This window comes from Passer domesticus, chromosome 2 (genome assembly GCF_036417665.1).
Source record: "Passer domesticus isolate bPasDom1 chromosome 2, bPasDom1.hap1, whole genome shotgun sequence".
NCBI lineage: Eukaryota > Metazoa > Chordata > Aves > Passeriformes > Passeridae > Passer > Passer domesticus.
In genome coordinates this window covers 9,585,328-9,612,097 of record NC_087475.1, presented here as the reverse complement: position 1 = coordinate 9,612,097, position 26,770 = coordinate 9,585,328, and the positions used below count along the sequence as shown (strand labels likewise).

The following is a 26,770-nucleotide window of genomic DNA, read 5'->3' as shown; positions in this document are numbered from 1 at the left end:
TTTGTTTTGTTTTTAAATGAAGCATGTCTGAAAGGCCAAGTATAAAGTTTTTCTTCCATTTATAAAATTATCCTTTTCTAACTAATAGCTTATATTGCAGTTCCAGTAAAAATCAAAACAATTATTTTGACAGATATTATATTTTGACCTATTATAATTATTTATTGTTGAAGTGCAGTAACAATTGCACTTATAATGGTAAAATACACTGAGGAAAAAAATGTTGCCAAGTACAGTAATTTCTCTGCTGACAACCAAAACAAGCAAATTCATACTTAAGACCTTTAACTCTGAGAAAACTTGAAAAAATACATGTAACAGAGATCATGAAAGTCATATTCTTTTACTGAGAGTAAATAACAAAGTTTTTTAAATCCCAAAATAAAATTGCATTTTAATATATTAGACAACAAAGTCTCCATCACTTCCCAATCACATCTGATTATAAATTTTGATGTAATAATCTTCTGCAGTAATACACAAATCATGTAAAACCCTAAACTGATTTATCATAGATCACCCCTCTTATCTCTGAACTCTGATACCTACAGTTTTGACTTCGGGTAGTTATTACAGACCTGTCTAAAAATCAAACAGAAAATGGATCAACATTCATATAGGGGCCACATTTCATTATGTTGTACATCTCTGCTGTTACCTTATGCCCTTGTCTTGACACCATGGGGTTTCTTTACAATTTTCCTTCAGGGGTGCTGGGGTGATGTGCTTGGGGTTCATTTGACAGAAATCCCGTGGGGTGGCACATCAGGAAAGCCACATCCAAATGAAGGACATGATAACAGTAAGGAAGCAAGGCTGAACTGAGCAGTACAGAACAACACAGGGCAAATGTCAGAGAAGGAAAATCATTGTAAAGCCAGGGAATAGGTCAGCAATAGGGATAGAAAAATGAACAAACAAAGCATATGAGGAACCAGCACAAGAGCAACAGGCACAGACAGTAACTTGCAAAATGAACACAGCAGACAGAGAGCAGGATATGTGGAGAAGGCCAGACTGTTATATTAAAGTTATTTGGCAGAGGTAATGTCAAAGAGATAAAAGAGTGAAGAATAATCAGGAATGAAAGTAGTAAGTTTTCTATTTATCCTACAGTCCAACTCTTATTTTAAAAGTACATGGTGCATTGACAGCTTCTCTCGCTTTCTCCTTTCAAATCTACTTTTTTTCCTCCAATAATCTGAGAGTTGGTAGATCTACCCCATCCTCCTTTGACCAGTTCCTCTATTTAAAAATTGTTTATCATCCTCATTTTCCTGATGACAATTTTACATTGATAAAACTCTGTAGGTCATTCTGGCATCCAATATCTAAATGTCTGCAACATAGTAATGTCTTACATCCAGAGTCACTGAAAGCAGGAGACAAACTTCAAAGTTGAAGAAAAAGATGCAAAACCTCTTCCAAATTAGAACTGTAAAAGATGCAATACTACACCTCTTCTCTGAGTGATTCTATTTGTGGCAGAGTAAACAATAGAAAAGTAAAAACTCAGTTATGTTAGTTCCATTTTCCTTTCCTAAGCTAAATATTCATTTCAGTTCTGCACACTTTTAAGTATAATTGACATTCTCAGGAGAGACTAATTGATAGTAGTTATACAGAAGACTATAAGCTCAGTGTGTATGGAGAGTGTTGAGCTGAGTGGAGAGAGAAGATGGCCATATTTTTTAACAATAGGATCTTAGATTCTCTACTCCAGTAACAGAAAATCTGCTCAACCTCTCTTACCCCTCTGCTACAGTGTGTTAGTTGTGTTCTGTGTACAAAAAAACACTACAATCACAACCTGCCTACAATCTCAACAAAGTAGACAATCACCACACAAATATTTTGAAAATGCAAGAGCCACACAAGAAATGGCATATGCTTCTTAAACAAGTGTGACTTTCAATTTAGTACCCAGCCACTAAAAATACGACCAAACCTTGTCCTTTCTCCCTTAAGAAAAGTTCATGTTACCCTAAGATAAAGTGCTAGCAAGTAAATTACGACTATGACAACTTCCCTATTTCTTAATCTTTTTCTAGATTGAAACATACGCAAAAGTGTCTTGAGTTCATGCCTGAAAGGAAACTGTAATTGCTGCAGTTCAGATGTAATTGAATTTCTGACATACGTCAAATATCTGATTACTTTTGATAGATGTGTTTTTACTTTCACTTTAAACTTCACGGGTATATGTATCTCTGAAAGCACAGTCAAATTCTGAAGCTATGGCAGATTTTAATCAAAATCTGCAAAGTGTTGTGAAATCACTAATGACACCACTGCTGTTACATCCTTCTACTTCTTACATACAATCAAAAATTGTACTTCTGGCTACAAGTATTCAGAAGACATATCACACTTCATACGGCAGAGAGTAACTGGAAACAGTGTGACTGTGAGTCATATTTTTTTATACATAAATATATATATATATATAGAGAGAGAGAGAGGGAGAGAGATGCATTTTCATAATTCTGGTAAGTACACTCTTCATTTGAGGTTTTACAGGTTTCTGTAGTAAGGCAGAATTGATTTCTGCAATGTTTTTTTGGTCTCTTCATATTCAAGAAAATAGATAAAGATGGTAAGAGGAATCCCTCTTTAAAAGTAATGTTTGTCCATTATTTTAACTTATGTCATAAAACAGTAGTACAGTGAATGACAGAGCCCACAATATGCTACGTGCATTTCACAGCTACAAACAGCAGTATTAATGTAAGTGGACTAAGAGTGACTTCTTAGCCTATCAAATTAGACAAATATTTTTATTGCTCCATTTTTGTATCCTTCTGACCCACGCTGTTTTGTGTGCAACATGCTGAAATTAAACACGTGGCAATGCCAGCCTCAATGTTAAACCATGACACTTGTCAGCAGGTAATCTCCAGATTCCAAAATTCTGAGGAAATTATTTACATTTATTATTCCATCTGAAAATAATTCTGGCTTAAATGAGAATGTATATATCAAGCTCCTACCTACAAAGAAGAACAGTAAATAAAATACAAAGGAAATTATTTTATTTCATTAAAAATCCCTAGGCAGAGCACCAGATTTTAGAGCTGCAGATTCAGTCTTTAACTATTCTAAAAGTTTGCCCCTTAAATGAAACTCTTCTCATATTCACAGTTTTTCAGCTAGAGTTCTTTGTCCTTGTCCTTACAGGTAGAATATTCAACGGTCATCCAGGATATTGCTGCAATGTAACTGAAGCATTTGGGGCTTAGCTAGGAGCTGATGTCTTCAGAGAATGTGGATTTCACACAGAAATAGCCTAAGACACTAACAACAGCCATAGACAACTTGGTACTTAAACCAAGCACTCTTCTCTTCCTAATGCCAATTACGAGTTCAAGATGCTTCTTGCGGTCTATGGAAGTTAAAAGGAAAATATAAAAATCATGGGCTCTGAAAACAAGGTTGCAGTACTCAATTCATAAGATTTGATGTAGGACTAGAAAATGCCTGAGAACAGAAGAAGACCCTTCATTCTTTTTCTTTTTATTAGGGTGTCATTTTGATTACTTCCTTGGTCAGGAGAAAATGCAGTCAAAAAATAGCCTGGATGTCACTGCTCTTTGGTTTTATCTTATTTTTAGGAATGAGCACTGACTTCACTGTGATGGCCTCATACAGAGGCCAGCAATCATACCTCTAGGATGACAATTTATAGAATACATCTTATGTTCTGACTGCTCTCATTTACATGCAATACATGCTCCAGAGTTTATTAAGACCATCACAGAACAATAATTTGTCCCTAGAGGAAGTACAGAAAAAAATCCATCAGCAATATTCTCTAGAAAGAAACTCTGTTGAGCTGTCAAGTGCCTTTTTACTTTAGTGACATTTCTGATTTTTATGGACAAACTGGTAACTCACATTGACTTGTTCTTTTTTTAACAAGAAATGATTTCTGACAGAATCCATTTTTTCGAACTCTGAAAATTCACATGTCTACACAATATCATCTTTTATTGTCAGTGCAATCTCACATGCTGCTTATGTACATTCCTGCTACTCAATCATTACACCATGTCAGGACACATCAGTTTAGAAATATCCAGAAATGTTTTAACCCTGCTACAAAGATCTGGGAGATGCTGGGTCAGTGAATGTGACACATGGCTACTCACCTGTAGACTCAGGTATAGCTACAGATCATATCTGAATTTCACTAAGACTTCATTCAAGTAACACAATATTTTATCCCTTGAATTTCTGTGGTTAATATGATAATTATTACAATTCTCCTGGTCCCCTGAGGGGCAGTTGAAATGTGGTATGAGTTTCCAGCCATAAAGACAATTAGCAGCTCATGGCTGGGGACTGTGCATTGATTCCTGTTGTGTGAACAAGGTTAAAATCATCCCTGCAGCTGTAATTTAAAGCAAACAGTAATCAAATATCCAATAAATATATGAGCTGCTGACCTCTGAAATTCAGAGATTAATATAAAGGGATATACTTGAGGGCCTCATGAAAAAGAGCAAAATGCTTAGAAGCAAACATGTAGGAAATGAACTAGATTAAAAACCAAATAAAATTAAGCCTAAAAGCAGGAATTAATATTAAGATATTCTGTAAGGGATCAAGGACCCAAATTGCTTGACAGTGTCAGGATGATTCTGAATCATACGGAAGACAGGCTTTGGATGACTCAATGGTAATTGAGAGCTGCAGTGTTTCTGAAGAGGGGCGGCTGCTGCAGATCCTGTACCTCTCTGTGAACCCAGAAATGGAAACCATTTGGTTTCCAATGGAAACCAAATTATACACTATCAGCCACAATTCAGAAGGCAAGATGACTTCTTCATTTTCACACAAAATACAAAACAAATGTCTAAAATTTAGCTTTTACTTTTTTTTTTTTTCTTTGCACAAACTGTTTGACTTCCCAGTACGAGACCAGTTTTTTTTGATTCAGGAAGGAAGAAAATGGATAATTTCTAATTCTTTTCTAAAACTTAGTTAAAATATAGCCATAGATAAAACTACAATACCTTTCTGGAATAGAAAGGAGACATTTTAGGTCAGTAACTGTAACTTCCTCTGACAATAACTTGTGGAGAGATAACTGGGAATGAAAATTTTCATGCAAGTAACTTAATCGAGATAATACATTTTAAATCTGTCAAAACAAGAAGCTGCCAGCCTTCAAATCTAAGCCATTTTTTCTCTCCATATGGTTTAGACTCTAAAGCAGCTCAAGGCACAAGTGATTTGCAGCCAAACACTGAAAAAAAGTAGTAACAAATGCATTTCCCAACAGCTGTTTGTCATAGTGTGAACTGAAGAAAAGGCAGAGGAAAAAAATCCTGTGTGTAAAGATGACAAGGAACAGATCTTCACAAACTGTCATTTGGTATCAACCTAAAGGAAAAAAAAAGTTTATTTTCTGATACATGGCAGCAAGGAGTTGGAGAAGAGTTAGAAAAAAAGAGTTTAAAAAAGAGCAGTTCATTTTCCTACAATCTATAGTTTCTTCTGGTTGAATATATTGGGACTCAAAATTTCATTTCCTTTTTAGGTATCTTCTTTTTGTATATAGACTAATGACCAAAAAACTTAAAATGCTGAATCTTTAGAGTCAATAGGCTACAATGGTAAAGAAAAGAAAGTTTGTACAGGTTGTATTTATTGATGGTACTTGACTTCTTGACCATGTTTTCATGCTGATGTAACAAAAGAATAAGAAAAATAATATAATGGAAATTCGGAAAATGTTAATTCAGAAAATTCAAAGTACTTTTTTTTCCTTTTTGGGTTGCATTATTAAAGCATGTTTAAAGGATATTCGATTATGCAGATCTCTGTTTCTTCACAGCTAAACATTTCAGTCACTATGATCACCTAACTTGAGTTAAATACATAGAAAGAACTCATTTGAAAAAATCAAGGTTCAGTCTCAATAACTCTTCTTGAACAAGAGAATTTAATTAGGAAAAAAACACAGCCACTTGATTTAGAACTTGTCAGCAATAGTGAATCCTCCACGTTTCATTGAGAATTGTTCTGAGAATTAATTAAGCTCATCGTTAAAAATAGGTTTCACTTTTAATTTGCCTACTGAATAACATTGACTTGTTTTAAGTCCCTGCTTTTTTCTGTGACACTGAATGCTTCATCACCAACATTCTGCTTTTTAGAAAGACACGACAAACAAATTGCCATCAAAATTCTCTTTGGTCAGTTAAGTAATTAGGGCCCACTGAATCTCTCCCTCTCATCCTCAATCATTTAAACATGCTTTCATTGCAAAGAGGAACAACAACTGCAGAAGGCAACCCAGGCTAATTAACATTGTATATCAAATAGAAGGACCCTAGTAATAAATAGGTTTCAAGAAGTTTGGAAAAAAACCCTGCATTTCTTCAATCAATGAGATTGGCATCAAAAAGCAGAGATACCAGAAAGCAGGAAAAAAGGCACTTTCACTTAATTCAGAGTTGGGATAACTGAGTAAATCTATAGATCAAAGAAAGAAAAATAACACAAAAACTAATTCTTGATTTGGAAAAGGGATAAATCAGTAAGAAGAAAAAATTAACAGGATAGAGCTTGTGATTTTTTATTTGAAAGGATGTAAAGTAAGCTGGAATGATAAGGATTATCCAAAATTTCCTCAACAGCTACCGACAAGCTATTATGTTGTCTTGTGTCATGTGCTATTATGTGTGATAAAGCTGATTTGCTTGTTTGTGCATGTAGAAAACACATTGTTGACACAGATCTGAAAAACAGGCCTTTTCAGCAATCAAATTCTTATTTTCCTATTTAATGGAAAAGAGAAAATTGTATACAATGGCTAGAAAAAAAGAAATTGAAACAGCCCCTAAGAGGACAGCATGCAATTCGAGTTTTGTGTTCTGCTGGTAGTATGTAGCAGAGGTAATAAAAAAGGTAACAAACCTCAGGGATTAGCTGAAATTACTGGCACTTATTGTGAAAAAGGCAGAGCTACCTGTAATTAATAGATATAAATCTTTATGGGGATATAATCTTTGTTTTATCTTAGTATCTTTCTAAAAGAGAAAATTACTTAATTTATAAGGGATTTTCAGTGCTTGTGAAGAAATCAGATAAAAGACAATTCAACATCAGAAATTGTTGCAATACTATAGTTTTCATCTCAGTGTAAAAACATTCTTATAACACAAGCAGGTGAACAAGGCAATGAAAAAACATTATTTGCATTCTTTAAGTTCATCTATTACAAAAAACCTTCTCAAGTTAACTACACTGATTTTAACACCTTAAAGAGGCAGTTAATAGCTCCAATTTAGAGATAAAAGAAACAGTCACATCATGAAATTTGACAGACCTCTTGACAGTTGCACGGGATAATTTTCATTCTACATCTCCTTTTGGACTTTGCATGAAAATTTGTTTTCCCAATCCTTTACCAAATGATTATGAGAAAGAGATTATTCTTACCTTTCAAGCCTCTGGGTTTTATTTTGAAACAACCATGACTTTAGTAAGGGAAAATGTTTATTACATTTATAACACTGTTTCCCTGGTTTAAAATTAATAAAACGCTAAATTCCTTCTCTCAAGTAAGAGAAGATTTGTGAAAATAAAATTATATAAGTACCTTAACAAGATGTGAATGCAGAAAATATTTAAGGTTCAGTTCTCTTTCACTACCCATATAAATTTCAGAGGTTTTAACTATTTTTGCAAACACAGGTTTTACCTAATGTAGTATATTAACAGTAAAAAGAGTAAAATCCTTGAACATAAACTACTGGTAAAAATAATGTCCTAGCAAACGGAGTCTGAGAAAGTAAAACCCTATTCCAATGCTCTCACGGGCCTTTAAATGTCATTTCAAAAGATGCCATTACTGTGCAAAGAAGTAAGCTTAATTTTCCTCCTCTCAACAGATGATACTAGGCCAAGTATGTGATACTAGACTATGAGTGTAATAAAGCACCTTATGTACATTGTTAAGATAAACTTTGATGTTCAATGAAGCATTTTGTGCCGCATGCTTCAGTGGTTGTGAGATAGTAAAGGTCACAATTCAAACACTTCTCAGCTATTTGCAATGCAAGTCCTGGTTCTGCATTTCTCTAAGAACACACAAATGATGTTCAGTACCTGATACCAAAATCCCCTCTGTTGATTCATGTACTATGGCTTATAGGCAGAAAAAGCATCACACTGAACTAAAGGCAAAGTCTGGCACATCTCTGCCTTTTACACACAGCAAACATAGCACAAAAAGCTGCCCACACTCTCTTTTTCCCGTGCTGGTTTGGAGCTTGCATGGGTTTTTTGAGCTTGGTACCAGCAATGCATTTAAAGAAATAAATATTGTTTAAACCTAAATATTATTGTAAAGATGCAAGATTGTTGCTAATGTTGATGACTGAAGGTATCAACCTGATCTTCATGTAAACAAGAAGGATTTCACATAAATATTGTAAAAGCTGAAAATAAGATCCTGTATGCATCATAAAAGGCAGAGAAGAGAAAGATGAATTTTTGCTGAGACTTATATGAAGAGAGAAGTGGTATTAGTGATATGCATTCTTTTTGCAAATACAGTCAGGCAGGTACAATCCCAATGGCTTTATCAAAACAAAACGGGCCCTGCCTAATCACACAGGCTTTGTGACAGAAAAGTAAATCAGGGAATCCAAATTCCCCCTGGTAACTGAAAGATATCAATTTTAATGAGATTGTGAATAATTCATTATCTTTCCCATAAAAAATATATTTTGAATAATTTGTTAATCTTAGTAATAGTACAGCAAAATATCTAGGGAAGAATGAAAGCAGCAGAGTAGGAAGCATATGATGTTCATTTTAATTAAATTATTCCCCCCCTTCACAGAACAGCTTTAAAGATCCCATTTGCCAAGAAACTGAGCTACAGCATTATTTGTCCTGGTTATATCTTAAAAGCAAGATAGGTTCACCTCACAGATTATGAGGTGAACATATAGATTATGGGCATACCAAATTATTTATCAATACAATTAGCCACACAAATAATCCCACCTCTATTCACACCACAGGAATTAGAATAGATGCCTGAAATACACATTTATATTCCCTGTAATTACGGTGCAAGTGAGGCAGATGTTTAAATTTAAATTCTTTGTGGTATGGGGATTGTCTTATCTACCTGAAATTCATCAGATTCAAATATGCTACTGACCTGAGACTGAACAACCCAAATGCATCTTTCCCTATAATGAATAATCTGACTTTTGAATCCAGCTGCTAGCAGCTCTTATTTCATTTAATCACATACCCTACCACAAAACCAAACATATTCTTTAAGATTGTATAAACTTTATTATGGGATATGTAGGGGAGAGAACACAGACCTCTTAAATGTTACATGTCCTTATTCAGAAGGACCATCTCTGCTACTTGGAAAAAATGTTGGATCTGTCACCTACAGTGCAAAACTAAAGCTCAGACTGACTTCACCAAGAAGGAGAAAATGCACATCTGCATGCCCAGAACACTCTGACAGCTTTCCTAACCAAGTCAACTAGTCCTGAAAACTTTGTGACTAAAATAATGAATAAAAAATAATATTTAAAAAACACCCTCTTCTTTCCTTTCAATTTGTTCCTGTCTGCAATTCAGATTGAGATTTCACGTAATTACAACTCAGAACATTTTCAGACAGCAACAGAAATATGTATCTATTGAAGGGTTGTACAACTCTAAGTTGAGAAGGTAGACCAAAGAATTTATAGAGCTGTGGAAAATGTGTAGAAGCAAGTTAATTGTTTGGCAGGACAATTATGGAATGGCCTGACCTGACTGTATAAATTTGACTTGTGTGATTGGGTTTTACAGAAATACAAGATAAAAAAAGAGACACTCTTGTGTAACACATCTGAGTCTATGCTTCATTGCACAGAATTCCAGAAGAGATTCCAGGCACATCCTGCTCTTCACAGCACTTACAGAGAATACCAAGGGTTTGCAAAAACTTCTTACCCTTATCGTCTAAATACCTGTGCCCAGTGACTCCTCACACTGCACTGGAGCCTGGACTTCTAAGAACATCTCATGCTACTTGGAATGAGAAAAAAAGGGTCAGGACAGGGACTATCATAAATATGTAAAAAGCTTAACACCTGGGAAATAAGACCTTTAAAATCAAGCTAAAGTACACAATTTTCTGCAAGCCAAATTCTGATTAAGAAAAACCTTAATGGTTTCCTGACTTTAAAGTGTGTGCCACTATATTGAGAATTCTCTTACCATTGTGGATAAAAAATTGTTGTTTAACTACTGAATGCACACTACATATATATGTATATATAAATAGTTTTACTTTCTCTTAGCTTCTGTCTTATACTGGACACCCATTCTCCACTGACTAAAAGAAAAAAAAAAAATTCAGTGAAAACATTTGACAAAAAATGTTCTAGAAAAAACACAGTATATGAAAAAAAGAACATTAGTTCAACAGTGTAATTAGCAAGCACTTTTAAGGCGTAAAACATCAAAGTTCAAAGATCAGTTTCAATAATGCCTTCTAGCATTTATGCTTTAAAATAAAATCTGTGCCCTGGACAGTTACTTAATAAGGTAAGTTTAAATAGTTTCTCTCTTGGAAAGTATACAGTAATTGAAACAAACAAACAAAAAAGCCAACTAGCTCTTCTTTCCCTCAAACCCTCAGACCTACTTTTGAAAAACTTAAAATATTATCATGATCTTCCATCTCCAAATGTTCTTACAGAAAAAGTTCAATTTCTTTCCTACACATACCCCACCTCCTCATTTTAAAATGTTAAGGGAGTATTTTCAAGAATTGTTTTCAACCTCTATGGGAAAAATAATTGTGTCATTTTCAAAACTTCCATAATTTTTTTCTATTAATATCAAAGCCAGTAGGATGGAGTGAATTTTTTGTTGGTTTTTTTTTTATTTTTAGTCTTGTATTCTCTCCCAGCAAGGTTAGATGAGCATCTCCAACATTCCTTCAAAGTTTCTCAGAACTCAAGAGCTAGATAAATAAGCAAAGTCAACTTAGAAACACAAATTTAAAAAAACTACAACAAAATCAACAATTTTAGTTTCCAGGCAGCAAATTAGAGGGAAACCTACTCCTCACTGTATGTTTGGGGTCCAGCATGGATTTGGAAGCATCTTGCACAGATAAATTAATGAGAGACAGAGATGTCATTGTTCCAAGAGCAGAGGAGGATGGGGGAAATGGGAATAAAACAGACATCCAGAAAATCAAGCCTCTTAATTCGCTCAAGAAACAACTGATCAATACTGCTGGTAATTTCCCCACTGTACATGTGCTGCTGGAAACAAAAGATTAGTGCAGATAATTTTTTATAGCCAATTTAGAACTAGACATAGATTCACAGAGTAATTTACAAATTGAAACAAATCTGTATATCTGGAGTTTTCACTGGGTTTATGACCTAAACAGGTGAAGGCTAGAATCAAGAATCAGGAAGAGGGGGTGGAAATAAGCAGCTCTGTCTTATTCAAGTGCACATCCTGACTCCATCTTGTCCATCAACAGCTGTTATCAAATAGATTATCAGCAATATGTTATTCAAAGTCAAAATTAATCATCTTTCATTTTCTAGTTCTATTGAAATTGAAGGAGATAACTTCTTATCAAGTTATAAAGCAGAGGAAATATTTTTAAATAGAGAAATAGGCCAAGATAACGTAAAATAACAGCCTCCCCTGAGGCGATTTGCATAGTTTAAATGCTCTGAAGTACTGTACTCTGGATGTTCAGTAACAAATCATGATATTCTGAAGGAAAACTACTGCACGGCCTAACTAAAATCTGTGAGGCAATTATAGCCTGAAAATATGTTTTTCATGATAAATCCACATGGGAAGTCTTCTGTTCATCTGCGTGAGACTATGCAAAATCTGGCTTTCTGATGTCTTCCCTTCTTTTATTTGCATCCTGAATATTTTTTCTTTTCTCTTCTTTTTCAACATCAGGCGAGCATGCTGAAATAGATAAACCATTTCCTTATCCAGTCAAGGGAATGTACTGTTCTACTCCTTCAACTCACAGGATTGTTTTTAAGAGAACAGTAACTGAGAATTTTTGCTTATTGTTACAGTGCTGCCTTTTGCTTCCTTAACTTAATTCACTAGAATGGATTCCTGGCAAACACATATAAAGATTTGTCTACAACATATAATCTGTAAAGAAAGTAAAATTCAAAGGTAAAAAGAGGGCATATAATAGGCCAAATAAACATATACAAAATATGTATGGCCTGAAGAGATTGCAGGAAAGTATAAAGAAAAATCTTTAAGCTCTGTCCTTCTTTACATCAGAAGGCATTTCTTAAAACATGTCTTAAAACATGACACAAAAAATTCCCTACTGGTTATCCCTATGTGAGGGCAGCCTCAGGTGTGCTGTGGCTTTAGAGAGCTCCCTAAGGTTTTCCTTGCTGACAGCAGAGACAACCAACACTCAGGAATGCCACCAGTTTCAACTCATTGATTTTGTCAGCACATCTCTCTAGAGACAAATTAGGCTCAGACCACATAATTTTTGCTGTCACCTCCCAGGACTGAGTAATGACACCCTGTTTCTCTGTCAGATAACATGAGGACACTGCTCTTTCAGAATCGTTTCACAGGGAGAGGCAAGCCAGAGTGATTCAGCAATCAGGAAAATGCCATGTACATGGATTAGGCAGGGAACCCACACGTTCATTTCTGCTGGAAATTTCACAAAGTATATCTACATTTGCACAAGCTTCCACGTACCATGATAGTACATCAGAGAAAAAATGAATGAGGGAAAATGCCAGCTGGAGGTTTAAACAAGGAACAGCCATACAGACAGATACCCAAATAGGGCCAGGAAGGGAAGTCATCGTGTCTTGCACAGACACAATGAAATAGCTTCAAGAAAGCTATTTTGTAGGGAGCATTAACAGCAATTTCTTCAAAAGCACATGTAATTGTTTGAGTAGCAGGTCAGCTGTCAGTGATGTAGAGTATAACTAGGTAGAGCAGAGCACCACTACTTTGGATTGATTCTACTGACAAAAGTCAGAAGGTGTGAGAAAAATAGCTAAGAAACAACTCAAGGACTCAGTAAAAAATTTCTGAAGTGAAAAGCTATAAAAATGTCTATGGAAAGAAAAGAAAGAATCAGAAGGTGGCAATATCATGAATGAACCCATTCCAAGACATAAGCTGACCAGGTCTCAAATGACTAATGACAACCTGGCCGGCGAAGATACATCCCATGTCTCATTGGGAATACTGACCATGGTAATATCTACCCTAGCAGTGTGTTAGTCCTGGTTATCTACTGCATGTATCAGACCATAAAACAAATATGTGTATTCTGAAATTACACAAATCCTGCTTGCAAAGTCTCTCTCTAAAAACCAAAAGATGCCCACATCAAAAGTGATCCCGGGAGGAAGGAATCTCATACTCTAAGGAGGACAGGTAGGTTTCTCACTCAGAGGACAAATCCAGTGAAGACAGTATTAAAATATTCTCAGGAAACTCCTGGTTAAGTGACTAATTGACCAGGGACAATGACCAATCCACAACAGGATACGGCCTGTCAGTAAACCTTTTTCTGACAGACTGGTGCTGAGGACACATGGACAAATTTTTCTAGATATCCAACAACCAGTAACTCCCCATCTAGATGTAGTCTCCAATCAGCCAGCCTCTGTTCAATACTCATAGTAACATAACAGAACTGAAGTTAAGACTGACTTGGCACACTGAATTGTCCCTGGAGTTAATCATGGACCCTCTCACAAAGCCAGCCCTAACAGCACAGAGGGAGCAGGGACAAAAGCAGTAGCAGAGTATAAGAAAAAATTAAGATGTTAAAGGTAACCTGATCTAGCAAACTATGTCCCTTCCTAAAAATGACAGACAGTAGAGTAGAAAGAAAAGATGATTTGCAGACCTAAGAACTGCATATACCCACAAATGGAAAAACACTATCAGCTGGAGCCACTGATGGTGGCCTTCAACGGAACCTCTGATGGAACTTATAAAGTGTAAAATTATTCCTGCTTGCTGTGAGGGACCAAACTTTGGTCATAAAATGCAGCTAAAATATAGAAGAGAAAAGCAAACTTAGTCTTTTTCAACGTGTTTTCAAAATAGTCTGCTAGAATGGAGAAATATTTCTCACAGCTCTTTAGCTTTTTTTCCTTTTCTCTGGCTCTTCAAGTCCTTTAGAGATAATGAAAGCATTATAAAAGAAACAGAGAGGAACTAAGGACAACCAGGGCAACCAAATATGTTAGTTTTGTTGTTTTTTCAGTCTTTGAAAGAAATAATAAGAAAAAAGAGACTGTGCATGCAAAATTACTGAAAGAAAAAAGCAGATGTAAATAAGCATAGGATTCAAGAAGCAAATCTTGAAATCTAGTATTTTTAGGGAAATGGCTTGAGGACCTGAACAAAATTTATGCCATTTTTTAGGTGAAAGTCGTTCAAAAGCCAAATTATCTATAACCATAGTTGACTGTACATGACATTAAAAGCATGCTAAAATGCTTTCTCAAAGAATGTTGAATAAAATATGAAACTGTAATAGCAACATACTTCCAAAGAACATACACGGAAATTTAGTATCTCAAATTTGATTGCCATCAACTGGTTTTACACTGCAGGCAGCTCTTTGGAAAATGTCTCACATTAAATACATTTATCAAATATATTTCACCTTTCCTTCCTAAGTGGTTGGCAAAGTTAACAAATATATATATTTTAGAAAAAACCAAAGTCAAATACATATATTTTAGAAAAAACCAAAGTCAGAAGAAAAAATTAAGGAGTTAATCACAGAGTTCTCCATGGGGAGATAAACATGATACAGGTGACATGGCAGCTTAAAATATACAAGTTTTAAATACAGAACTTGTGCTGAAATATGGAGAGAGATATATCTAAAAAGCATGTTCAGCCAACTGCCCTGTTTACTGCTCCTGTTCAATGCTGCACCAAGTGGCTACAACAGAGAGGCTTATTGATTACCCAGAACAGCAGCTAAGCCATAAAATGTGATGACTGGAGGTTGAATGTAAAATGAGACCAAACCTTCACTCTGAGGACTGAGTGAAGTGACACAGTTCATGTTACTGGGAAGCCAGGGCAGGGAAGAAAGGTACTCTGCTCTCAATACCAATTTCACAGCAGGGTTAATATTTTGGATTTCTTGTGAAAGGATGATGAAAAAATGTCTCCTAGATTCTTAGACTATCTCAGTATCTCAGAATTTCTACCCCCAGTTGTTAGAGTGAGTGAGGGAAAAACAATCAATTAATTAGCAACAAACACAGTTTTTCCATAAGCATGAATTTTGCTCGTAAAATGATCTAGCAATCAAATTCCAGCAAGTCTGTCAAGAATATTTAGTTCCAAGACATTTTCAAAGTATTATTTCTTTTTTTATAGGGAATAATGGTAAGCACTAACACCTGCATCTAATCTGATCTTCACCTACTGATCACATCATTAATATATTTCACACATAAAAGATGAGGAAAAAGTACAACTTTTAAAGATTGCTTCACTGTTCTTATATTTCTTATATTTGTGAAGGGATTACACTTTCAGTTTTACTGTGTACATGAACTAGATTGTTTTGGACAGTTCCTCACTGCTTCAGTGAAAAAAAAAATATATATAAGATCATGGCAAAAGTCACAGCTTTTGTATTTGTCTGTGTAAAATGTGCTGGTTTTGGCTGGGGTAGGGTTAATTTTCTTCTCAGTGGCTGGTATGGGGCAGTATTTTGGATTTGTGCTGAACACAGTGATGATAATATAGGCATGTTTTTGTTATTGCTGAACAGGGTTTACACAGAGCCAAGGCCTTTTCTGCTTTCCCTACTGCCACACTGGTGAGGAGACTGGTGTGCATGGGAGGCTGGCAGGAGACACAGCCAGGAATGGTGACCCAAACTCACCAAAGGGATGTTCCAGACCCTGTGACATCATGGATCAGAGTGTGAAGCGGCAGAAAGAAGGAGCGAGGGGGGATGTTTGGAGTGATGGGGTTTGTCTGCCCAAGTCACTGTTAGATGTGATCGAGTCCTGGAGATGCCTGAACACCTGCCTGCCCTTGGGAAGCTGCAAAGGAATTCTTTGTTTTCCTTTGCTTTGCTTGTGTGGCTTTTACTTCCCATATCAAACTGTCTTTATCTCAGCCCACGAGTTTTCCACCTTTTACCCTTGCAATTCTCTCCCTGATCCTGCTGGTGGGGGAGTGAGTGAGTGGCTGCTTGGGGCTTGGCTGCTGGCTGGGATGAAATCATGAAAAAAGTATATGTATAAAAATATATATAAACATGACATGCAGATCAATTCTTACACCTTTTTTTCTTCCAAATCCTTCTTTCTATAATCCCTAGAAAAGTTTTGAGGCATAGTAAGCTTCCAGAAGGGAAAACAAAAATAGTTCCTTGCTGGGAACAGTTAGGTCTGCAATAGCCTTTACAAAATAAAGACCTGTCAAGTACATCTACAGGAAAATCATAGCATATGGTAAATTTTTTGAATGAAATTGTAAACAAGTGATCTTCATTTCATATTTATAAATGAAGTCTTTAATGTGAGATAGACACTACTTTTTCAAGGAAAAATGTATAGCTTTTTTGATATTTATATTAACATGAAACAGATGTTCACACATATTTGTGGGGGATATGAGCAAAGAAAATTAATTTATTTAGTAAATAATTGAATATATTTATAATTTAACTGTGTGTTCTGAAATTAGAAAGCATATCTGAGAAGTAATCAACAGAAATAAATAGTAGGAGAAATATTTAAAATAGCTACGGAAATCTACTTATCTTTTATACTTCATCAATGAATCATTTTAAATCACTAAAATATACAATTTCTGTGATAATCCAAGACTTATAATAACATCAGATAAATCACATAAATTAATTATTATCATATACAAGTCAAAAATAAATTTTGGTAACAATTTTAGTAATTACAGCACTAAAGATATTTTTTTCCTTTCATATCCCATCTCAGATCAGATATGACCAGAAATGACACCTAAAATTTCATTCAGGATAATAAACCAAATAGTTTAATTCTTTCCCGATAGATTTTTAATTGAAAAGTACTGTTTTCTGTATTTTCCCATGAAAATTTTCCCAGAAACTATGCACCAGAGTTATCTTAAAAACCCCCAGACAAACAACAAATAAACAAAAGCAAAAAACAACATACAATCCCCCTGAAAAAAAGCAAAAATTAGTTAAAGTGACTGGAAAGGCTGAAGAGAAACATAAGTGTATTTAGAATTAAGCAATTTTCTTTTTTGTTTTCTGTTAATTTGGTAAAAATTAAAAGCAGTTACAATTGTTCAACTCTTTGGGGTTTGGAATTTGTTTCCTCTTCTTTTTCTTCTTAATTGATCTTTCAAACTACAGAAATTTTATTTTCAAAATAATTTTCTTAGAAATTTTTCCACTCTGGTACTTCATGTTTTAGGAAATTGTGACTTGTTGCAGATTAAGTTGATAAAATAAGTAACAATAATAGTTTAAATAATATTAAGGGTTGAGGCGCTACATACCTTGTGGCTGTTTAAACAGAAGATGAAAAACAGATTCGTTACAGGTGGCCTGGGACAGGACAGATACACTCAGATGCTCATTCAACAGCCCTTCATCTAAAAAAAATTTAAAAAAATTAAAAATTATTTGTGGAAACCCATTTAGAATTCAAAATTGATGGAACAATTTCCCTCATAAAACAGCTTTGCAGACAGGTTTTATAAAATACATCCTTGAATAGAAGCACATAGCCCCTTTTTTCCTGCTCTGCTTAAAGGTCCTCTCAGTATTTTCCTCATTGTGAAGCAGAGATACAATATGGATATCTTTCAATATAGAATTGAAATGAAATAACACAGCACCAAGAAAATGCAAAGTTTAAAATGTTTTCAGTTAAATAACAATTAGAGATTACAAAATAAACTCTTTTCTAAATGAAAAAAATCAAGTAGCAATGAAAGCCAATGGTGACATGAAATGTAAGAGACACAGGTTTAGGACCAGCAGTACAGATACAGCTGCAGACAAGATTTGCTTTCTTGCCAGCAAGGTACTGGATCAACCAACAGATCACTTCATAAAGACAGAGGATTTAGACATTATTTAGATTGTTTCACTGATCACTGTCAATGCTGTGGATAAATGAAAAATGTGATAGGAAAAACTCGTTTGAAGTCCAATTTTATAAACACGTTTTGGAACCAAAGGAAATTCTTAGTAGGAAATATGTCTTAGCAGCTAACTCCAAGAACCTGAGATGAAGAGATAGACCATATCTGTATAATATGTCATATTAAAAGTGTGGTAACACTAAATGATGAACTGCTGACAGGAAAATGGAATACACAGGACTCATCTCACAGCCAGGGAAGACTGTCATTTGGGGTTATGGAACAAAGTTAAAATGGCTTTAAGAAACAGAATAATGATCAAAGACATTCAGGAAGGCAGAGAACAGCTCTCTTGGCACTATCATTTTTGGTTCTTGGAAGAAGAGAAACAATCCCAAAATTATTTCACCTCAAGAACAAGGTCTCAGGTTTCGGAAACCAGCTGAGAGGTTCAAAGTTAAGATTTGCAAACTGTGAGGAAATAAAAAAAGAATTGAAGGGCCCTTGCCAAATATTAAATGATGGGTGCATAAGAAAAGCCAACATGTTTATTTCAATATATCAATAAAACAAATGTATCAATTTCTTTCCTGACATGGGAGACAGCAGTGGCAAAAACATAGCTATAGTGAAATTTTCCTCTATTATATTAATTATTCTGTAAAAATTCATTTCTATTTTTTTTTCAGGATGCTGATAAGCTGAATACTTTAAAATTGCCCTATTTGAAGATTTTTGCAAACTTTGAAATATATGGCATTTTTTTAGCTTCTATCCTTCTACACATTCAGCTAAAGTAATTTTCACACAACTAGCTAACTAATCTCGAGATCTTTTAAATAGTTACACTGTATGAAATTAAAGGCACTTGGTTATTCATGATGCTTCAAAATTGCATTTATCTCTTCAGAGCTGCACTTATACATTGCACATTATTTTTTTAATTGGTAGCTAAAACAATTATTCGAATTATGTCAGAATCAGCAAAAAGTGATGTTAGTACTTGTATTCTAAATTGACTAGATGACTAAAAATAGTATTTCTTCACATCTTTACTATTTCACTCTAAATTGACATAAATATATAAATATATACACACACATATACATATATGCAATAATACTTAGTCCAATATATTTTGTCTGAAGGAAAAATTACCAAGTAGCAGACTTGTCTTTGAGTACTTAGTTCAGTTGCATAAAATCCCAGAAAGCAGTTTAAAAATATTTTGCAAAGTACATTTAAAAAGTTGCAGTTCCAGTCTGGAAGTCTCTGAATGGAAAATGACATGGCCAACATACTCTGAATGCAGCCTTATCTTGGACACAGGTTAAGTTTTAATAAGAAATCTTATACACTGCCACAGATATCAGTTTTACTACTGCAGATAACACTGGATTCCAGAGAACCAATCCACCTCCCTTATCCAGTTCCTAATTACTGCTGTAGCTTTAATCTTTTCTTTGAGCACAGGCCTTCAAACTCTGAAATTAATACCCTCTATAAAAGCTGCTGCAATTTTTTTCTTGAACTACATATTTGGACCACTGAAAATATGAAATGTCCACGCTGACTGAAATAAAGCATTACAGTATTAACAAATACTAATACTTAGGGATAATTCTTATACAAGCTGACTCTGTGGGCTCTGATTTACACTGTAGATTTCAGTAGTTTCAATTATTTATATTGCTTTTTTTGCTTCCAAAAAAAAAAAAAATCCTCTTAGTAGAAATAATATACAGTGGTATTTAGAGAAAAGTAATATCATTCAACCTGAAAGAGCTGAACTAGTGCAGGTTGCTAAACCACCTGTGACAAGAGTTTTCATACTCTGTAGTTCTGGTCATTGGCTCGTTTTGGGGAAAATCACCTGCTGTTAAATAAACATTACTCACACAACTACTCTTAATGTAGCTGTAAATACCAATTTGAATTAGCGCTGCACATTTAAGCATCCAAGTGTCTAAATCCTGGGAAGAAAACTTATTGGTATTAAATTCAATAAGAAAATACCTAGTTAAAAGAGGTCCAGGGTAGTAGTAGTTTTATTTGCTCTATAATTATCCTACATAGAGGTCTGTTTGTGCTACAGCAGCAGTCAAAATTCACAGAAAGAAACATTTCTGAGCAATAATGCTCCTGGGTTTGGCAAAGCCTCAGAAATGCAAATGAAATCTTTAGAAATGGTCTGAACAGGACAATTCCCAATTAATGTCTATTTTAATTCCTGAACTCTGCAGTTCTAAATGTAATTTCATATCTATATAGAGTTGAAATTGTCTGTGGAATGTTACTGGAAAATAAGAGCGAGAACTTGAGTAATTTTCTTTAAAGCATGAAGTAAATGTACAAATGTTGATGCTTATTGCTGTTACACCTTAATCAAGATGCCCTATTTTCAGTATTGACACACTGAATTCTTGTAAGAAGGGGCACATGGTCTGAAAGACAATTTCTGAAGATCAAGATTAGTCAGGCATTTTCTGAGTTGCTGCCTTCTGTTGATTTCCCCATTCCACCCTCTTTCTGGCCTCCAGTAACACCAGCAATAAACCTGACAGAGTTCTCAGGATATGTAAGGGCCAGGAATGCTAAACCGAACTTGTGCATCCAAAATTTTGCTTATAAGACTAGATTACTCTTCCTCTGGAAAGAAGGAAATAAGAATTCCAGTTAAGTATTCCTATACAAAGCAAATCACAGAATGAATATCTAAATACAGCTTGAATGCATAAATCAACTATCTTGTAATAAAAACAAAGCAAACTTTATGTACAGGTCACCAAGTGCAACTGAATTAGAAAATTAGCATGACAATAACCTGATTAAAAAACTCAAGACACACTTTAAAGGACAGTATGATTATCCTTTCATAAGAATTGCAGTATGTAATTTATTTTTTCAAGGATGACCTTATGTAAATCTACAGTTCACTTTTGTAATTCTGTTAGATCATCATGGCATCAGGTCTACTGATGGGTAAAGAAAAATAAGACTGAAAACTTCTGATGCATAAAAACAAATATTAGTCCTTCACTGTCTAAGCCAGATAGTTCTGGCTTAGTGTCTCTGTCACTATTTCTGAACAACTCCCTGTGACAAGTTCATGCTGAACAGCCAGAAGATTACTATTTTATAGTAACTGGAGTTTAGTTTTAACAACTAAAACAATTGAACAATGCAGTTTCTCCTGTTTTTCAGAATATCACAATCTACTAGGCTTTAGTTGCAATATTTAAGCTCTATAAATATTTTTTCTGATTAAGTTGCATCACAGATAAGTTTGATTATTCTTCTCCATTATTTTGTGAACAGCACACTGGATTAGCATTCTTACAAATTATATCTCAAAGTAATGGAATACTAAACTGAGCTGTCTGGCACCAGATTTATTCTCAGTAAGACAAGCAGTTTGCATCTCTGAATTGCTCTTGTTGTTGTACAAATCAGAATCCCAGCTTGCACTTCCCACTAGAATAAAGTGTCCTGATTTATGAGATGCAACAGGAATCTTTATACCACAGATGTAATATACTCCTACACTTCAAAAATTTATATAATCAGTTATTTCCTGGTCAAATAGGGTGGATTACACTGCTAGTAATTCACAGCACTTCTAATTCACAGAGTCTGGGCCAAGATAAGCACACAAGGTAGATGGAGTGAGGGAAAAACACAAAGGGTTAACATTTTAGTATAAAAATTGCATTGCTAATAAAGACAAAGTTCACTTTGTCTTCAGCTGTTCCAGGAATGATGTGTTGATGAACAAAGCAATTCAAAACTGAGATACACCAACAATTTATCAAGGTACCTCTGGACTGAAGCTCTACCATCCATCATGTCAGTTCCTCTCCCTAATTTACATTGCAATCTCTATCATCATCCACGTCATTAATAAAGGTCTTGAATAATACGGGCCCCAAGGCTGACCCTGGGGTGCAATGATCATTACCAGCCAGCAGCTGAATGCCAAGATGTTGATCACTATCATTTGAGACCAACACTTCAGCCAAGCTTCCAATCCACTCAGCAGGTCTAGACTTCCTTAGCTTCCAAACAGTAATGTTACAGGATACAATGACAAAGTCTTACTAAATCATAGTATATTACATTCACTGCTCCTCCTTTATTTGCATAATCACTCATTTCCATACAGAAGGCAATCACATTTGTCAATCATGATTTGCACTTAAGAAATCCATTTGACTACTGCTGATTACCTTCTTGACCTTCATGGGCTTGGACATGGACTGTAAGAGAATGTGCAAACCATGGGCTACACACACTGAAAAAGTACTGTCCAATGATCCCACCAGAGGTTCAGGTGAGGCTGATCATCCCACTGCTCCTCCAGTCTTCCTTCTATCACTTTTCAAAGGAAGAGACAACAGTTTCTTTTCCCAGTCAACAGAAAAATCTTGTAATCAACGTGAATTTTCATAGAAAACACCAGTCTCACAATCATATTGACCAGCTGTTTTATTACATTGTGAATTTCACCTCGATTTGTGGATCTCAATACCTCCAGCTGTTCTAAGTCCACTAAAGGCTGCCCATTTCCCTCTCCGAACAGGAAGGTCTCCTATCACCTACCACAGCATTCATGCAAGTGGTGAGGCTCCTGCCATTCCCACTGCAGAGCCAGGGAGAAACCTCTACAATTCCTGACTGCCTCAGACCAGAGCTGCAGCTTCCACCCTCCCAGCCTCCACCTGGATTACAGAAGTAATGGCTGCACAATCAGAATGACTGCCCAAGAGCAGCTCCTGTGGTATGCAGTCAACATTTACCTTCCTTTTCTTACTGTGAGAAGCACTTTGGAGCCTTGTGTACATGCACTGAATGCCACCTGCTGCAGCAACTGCCCTGTCTCCATGTGCTGAGCCAGTGTGCAGTGCTCCTTGTCACTTCAGGACGCCTAGATGGCAGATAAGCTGGAACCTGGACAAGATTCTGTTTCTCTTGATTCCAGGATCTCCCCCTCTCTGCCAGCTATCCTGCTCAGCACCTGAACTCTGATAAATTCCCCAAGATCCTGGCTATGATTCACTTGGTCTGTAAGCGCTGAATATTTTGTATGCTGTTGCTTCTTTCAATGTTTTCCAGAAGAGAACATCAAATCAAATTCACAAGAGATCTTGTCACTTTTAAATGGTACTCTTTTGTGACAGTCATAAATAAAAATATTTCAGAAGTTAAACAGGGGAAACTGCACTGAAGTCTGGCAAAAAATCCTGGTCAGCAAAAGTACAGAGTGTTAGTCATGAGACCAAGATGCTCCTGACCTTTCAGGTAAACATATTTCCAAGATCCCCCATATATGAACCAGGTATGTGGACAAAGCTGTATTTCTTTATTTCTCACTCATACTCAGAAAGCAGGATTAAAAAGTGTGAGTTTAATGCAACAAACAAACATGAATCAGTTTTTTAAAATCACATTTCTTCACTTATTCTATATGCCTCAAACCCCAAATCACAGCACAAGTGTGCAAATATGGCTTAAAACTTACCTTTGAACAGGCTTGATTTTTACTATTCTCTTACATTTATGTATTTATGAAAATAAAACTGGAAGGTTTATCTTCAATTTTTGTAATTTGCAGATTTTGTTATTTGCCAGGACATGCTTTGGCACTTGTTTTCTGATGCTACCTACATGTTATATTTGAGTAGGTAGAGATTCGGGGACCATTTTAAATCCTTCTGATGCACTTGAAGTGAAATTTCCTCTTTGACTGAGTAAATTTTAATCATCAATGAGAATGTGGGATTTAGAACCTGAGTTTCTACAGCACTTGTGAAATCCCAGTATGGATAGTTACTTGTCAATCTCTGATAATTCTGGATCTCATATTATCCTTTAAAGCATGTTTGAAAATATTGATGAAACATACTTGCTTGGAAGGTCATAAAAAAAAAAAACAACCCAAACAAAAAAACCAAAAGAAAACCTTAAAAATGTTTTGCCCTTGCTCTCTAACTCCTTTAGTTACCCAGAATCTGACCAAACAGAATAAAATATTTGAAGGTAAATGAGGAACAAAAGCAAAGCATTAGTTATTTAGCTAAGGCACAGCTACCAAAACTCATCCCAGAGTCTCCTGTTGCCAAAGTGCTGCAGTGCAGTGTACAGCCAGGCAGCAGCTGCACGTCCACATGAGGCTGCATGACCTAAAATCCTTCTGTGAGCAGTTGTTACAGGTTTGTGTTCTTTCCTATCTCCCACAGCACACTCTAAAGTTTTCAGGGTGGGTGTGGACAATATACAAGAACGCTATTGCCAAAAAATGGAAGGAGGAAAATTTAATCACATCCCTTTCACACCTCTAATGGAACCCAAGGAGCTTAAATTCCTTTCCCCACTCAAAAAAAAAAAAAAAATCCAAACTCCTGTACCTGCCATCACGACATCTACCACCACATTTTCCACAGTTGGATTTCTGAAGGCTATGATGGCAGAGGAGTACTCTCCAATGCAGGCACTTATGGTGGTGGTTTCCATGCGGTCAGGAGGAACTCCAGACCCCGTCAGGTAAAATATCCGCTCTCCAAACTGTGAATGGAACGTGCCATTATTTATTATTTGATGAGTCACAGCTGTACATTTTAAAGCATTTTTCCTACTTTCTTTCACTGTTCTGTGTCTCTGCTATAAGTGAACTTTAAGTTTTGCTTTCTTTTTTCTTCCTTCAAGCTGTTGTTACTCTAAGTATTGCTATCTGGAAATCAATACTTTCATTCTGGGAGATGTTCACATCTCCTTTTTGTGTTTAATTTCTGTCCTACTTCAAGTACACAGTATTTAACTTCCATCCAGCTAATCAGAGCTTTCAGTGTAAGCAATGGAAAGATGTGGGTAGTTGCAAAAGCAGAATTCAAAGCACATATATTAAAACCTGAAAGCAAATGAAGTGAGAAGTTCTCTCCAGAAGACAAAGGAAGAAAGAAAATAATCATTTGATGGGACAGTAGTAGAATCATACAACAAGATAAAAGTGCTATTCCAAAGATAATAATGAACATTAACCTTTAGACACAGGAAAATCAAGGATATTGGAAAGAAATATTAGATCTAAAATTTCTGTGGACCATCAGGTTTCAGAGAAGATAAGGACATTGTGTCCTCTGGAACTGACCTTGGATATATACTCGTCATATTAGAATTGCTGTCTCCTTGTTTTTAGCCTTACTAAATATTTAAGAGAGATTCTGAAAATAAATGCTGTGCCAACACCACCTGCAAATAACCTGTCTTTTCAACATACTTTTTCAGGACAAAAAATTGCCATATGACTTCCTTTAGTATTTGTTTTCTTCATATAAACAAATATTTGGTTTTTTAGTATTGCTTAAAACACTACTGAAAACTGCTGGTAGCACTCAGCTGGAATAATTCACAGGTCAGCAGTCTTTTAGGATATCTGAAACTGAAAAAAAAAAAATACAAAGAGGAAATTGCAAAGAAAGCAAAGGCTTCATTTAACCACATCTTGCGTGATGAAATATTTCCATTTACATTGTACTATCAATTTTTCTTTTTTATTCCAGCTGTGTTTAAAAACAGTTAGTAGGTCATGTTGATGACTTGTCTCTTTATTTATTAATTTCTCTTTCAACTTCAGGAAAATTCACAGAGAAAAAAGAAGTCAACAATTCTAAAGTGTTCAAAGTAAAAAACATTTTGAGATAAAATGAAAGGAAAAATTCACTTTTTCAAATGTGTGATCTTCTAAAATTCAGATCTGATTTAAAAAATGAAACAATTTATTTTTTGGGGGGTTGGGAAAAACACCTAGGAATTTAATTTCAGAGGTGACACTCCTAACAAGTGGCAGTCTTCTAGTGTTAAAGCCAGCAGAACTGACTACTGAACAAGCTAAACTTATTCATTACCTGTTCTAGTTCCTAGGTCGTTATGCCTCATTTTAATACTGTAAACAGAATAATTTCTGTGTAAAACTAAGGATAAAACAAATTACAAGTTTTTAACATCTTCATGTTTGCTCTTTCATTACGCATCCAGTCACTACACTTCACCTTGACCTACAGGCTGAATCTCTTACTTCCTTGCCTGTCATAAATAGTGTCTGATCTGAATCCCAAGAATTGTGGGTACAAGCACATTATCATACCTTTGGGCATTTGAAGGTTATTGTTGCCTTGTGATTGCGTCTTCCAAGGGCAGAGGGACAGAATCTCACAGGCAGCTGAGTGGTGGAATGAGGAGGAATAGTCAGCTGTACAAACACAAGAAAGAAGCAAAAGAAAGGAGGGGTAAGGGAGATGAAATCAATTTTTTTGAGTCTCTGTTTTGTGCTTTGTACCAACAATGCTGATGTGTATGTGATTAATGTGTTCCACCAGATGCATTTCCCCCTCTCAGCCAGCGAGTTACTGCAGCAAACAATGCCAGTGGCAGTCCCTGCACATCCACTGCCCAGCAGTGCCAGGCTGGGGCTGGAACTGCTCCAAGGACACGGGCAGCAGCTCTCCAACACCATTCCAACAGCACTGCAGTGTCTGATGGCACCGAAGGGTTATCACAGTGACCCCCACGGACTCAAACTGCCTGAGAAAGGAAACCATGCCAG

The 26,770-nt window shown here is 35.6% G+C and overlaps 1 protein-coding gene across 7 annotated transcripts in view; it reads right to left on the bottom strand.

Moving 5' to 3' along the window:
* CFAP47 (cilia and flagella associated protein 47) overlaps positions 1-26,770 on the bottom strand; it is a 260,862-nt gene that overhangs the window by 42,633 nt on the left and 191,459 nt on the right. For 6 of the 7 annotated variants that reach the window (XR_010355419.1, XM_064407367.1, XM_064407368.1 and 3 more), the window contains exons 55-57: positions 26,312-26,416; positions 24,576-24,732; positions 17,581-17,676 (exon numbers count right to left, since the gene is read on the bottom strand). Coding sequence is in view for 6 of the 7 variants with exons in the window: in XM_064407367.1 (XP_064263437.1) it covers positions 17,581-17,676; positions 24,576-24,732; positions 26,312-26,416 (358 nt within the window). In the remaining variant the exon portion in view is untranslated. Of the gene's footprint in view, positions 1-10,001; positions 10,060-17,580; positions 17,677-24,575; positions 24,733-26,311; positions 26,417-26,770 lie in introns of those variants that run through there. The other variant, XM_064407373.1, reaches the window with a different exon arrangement.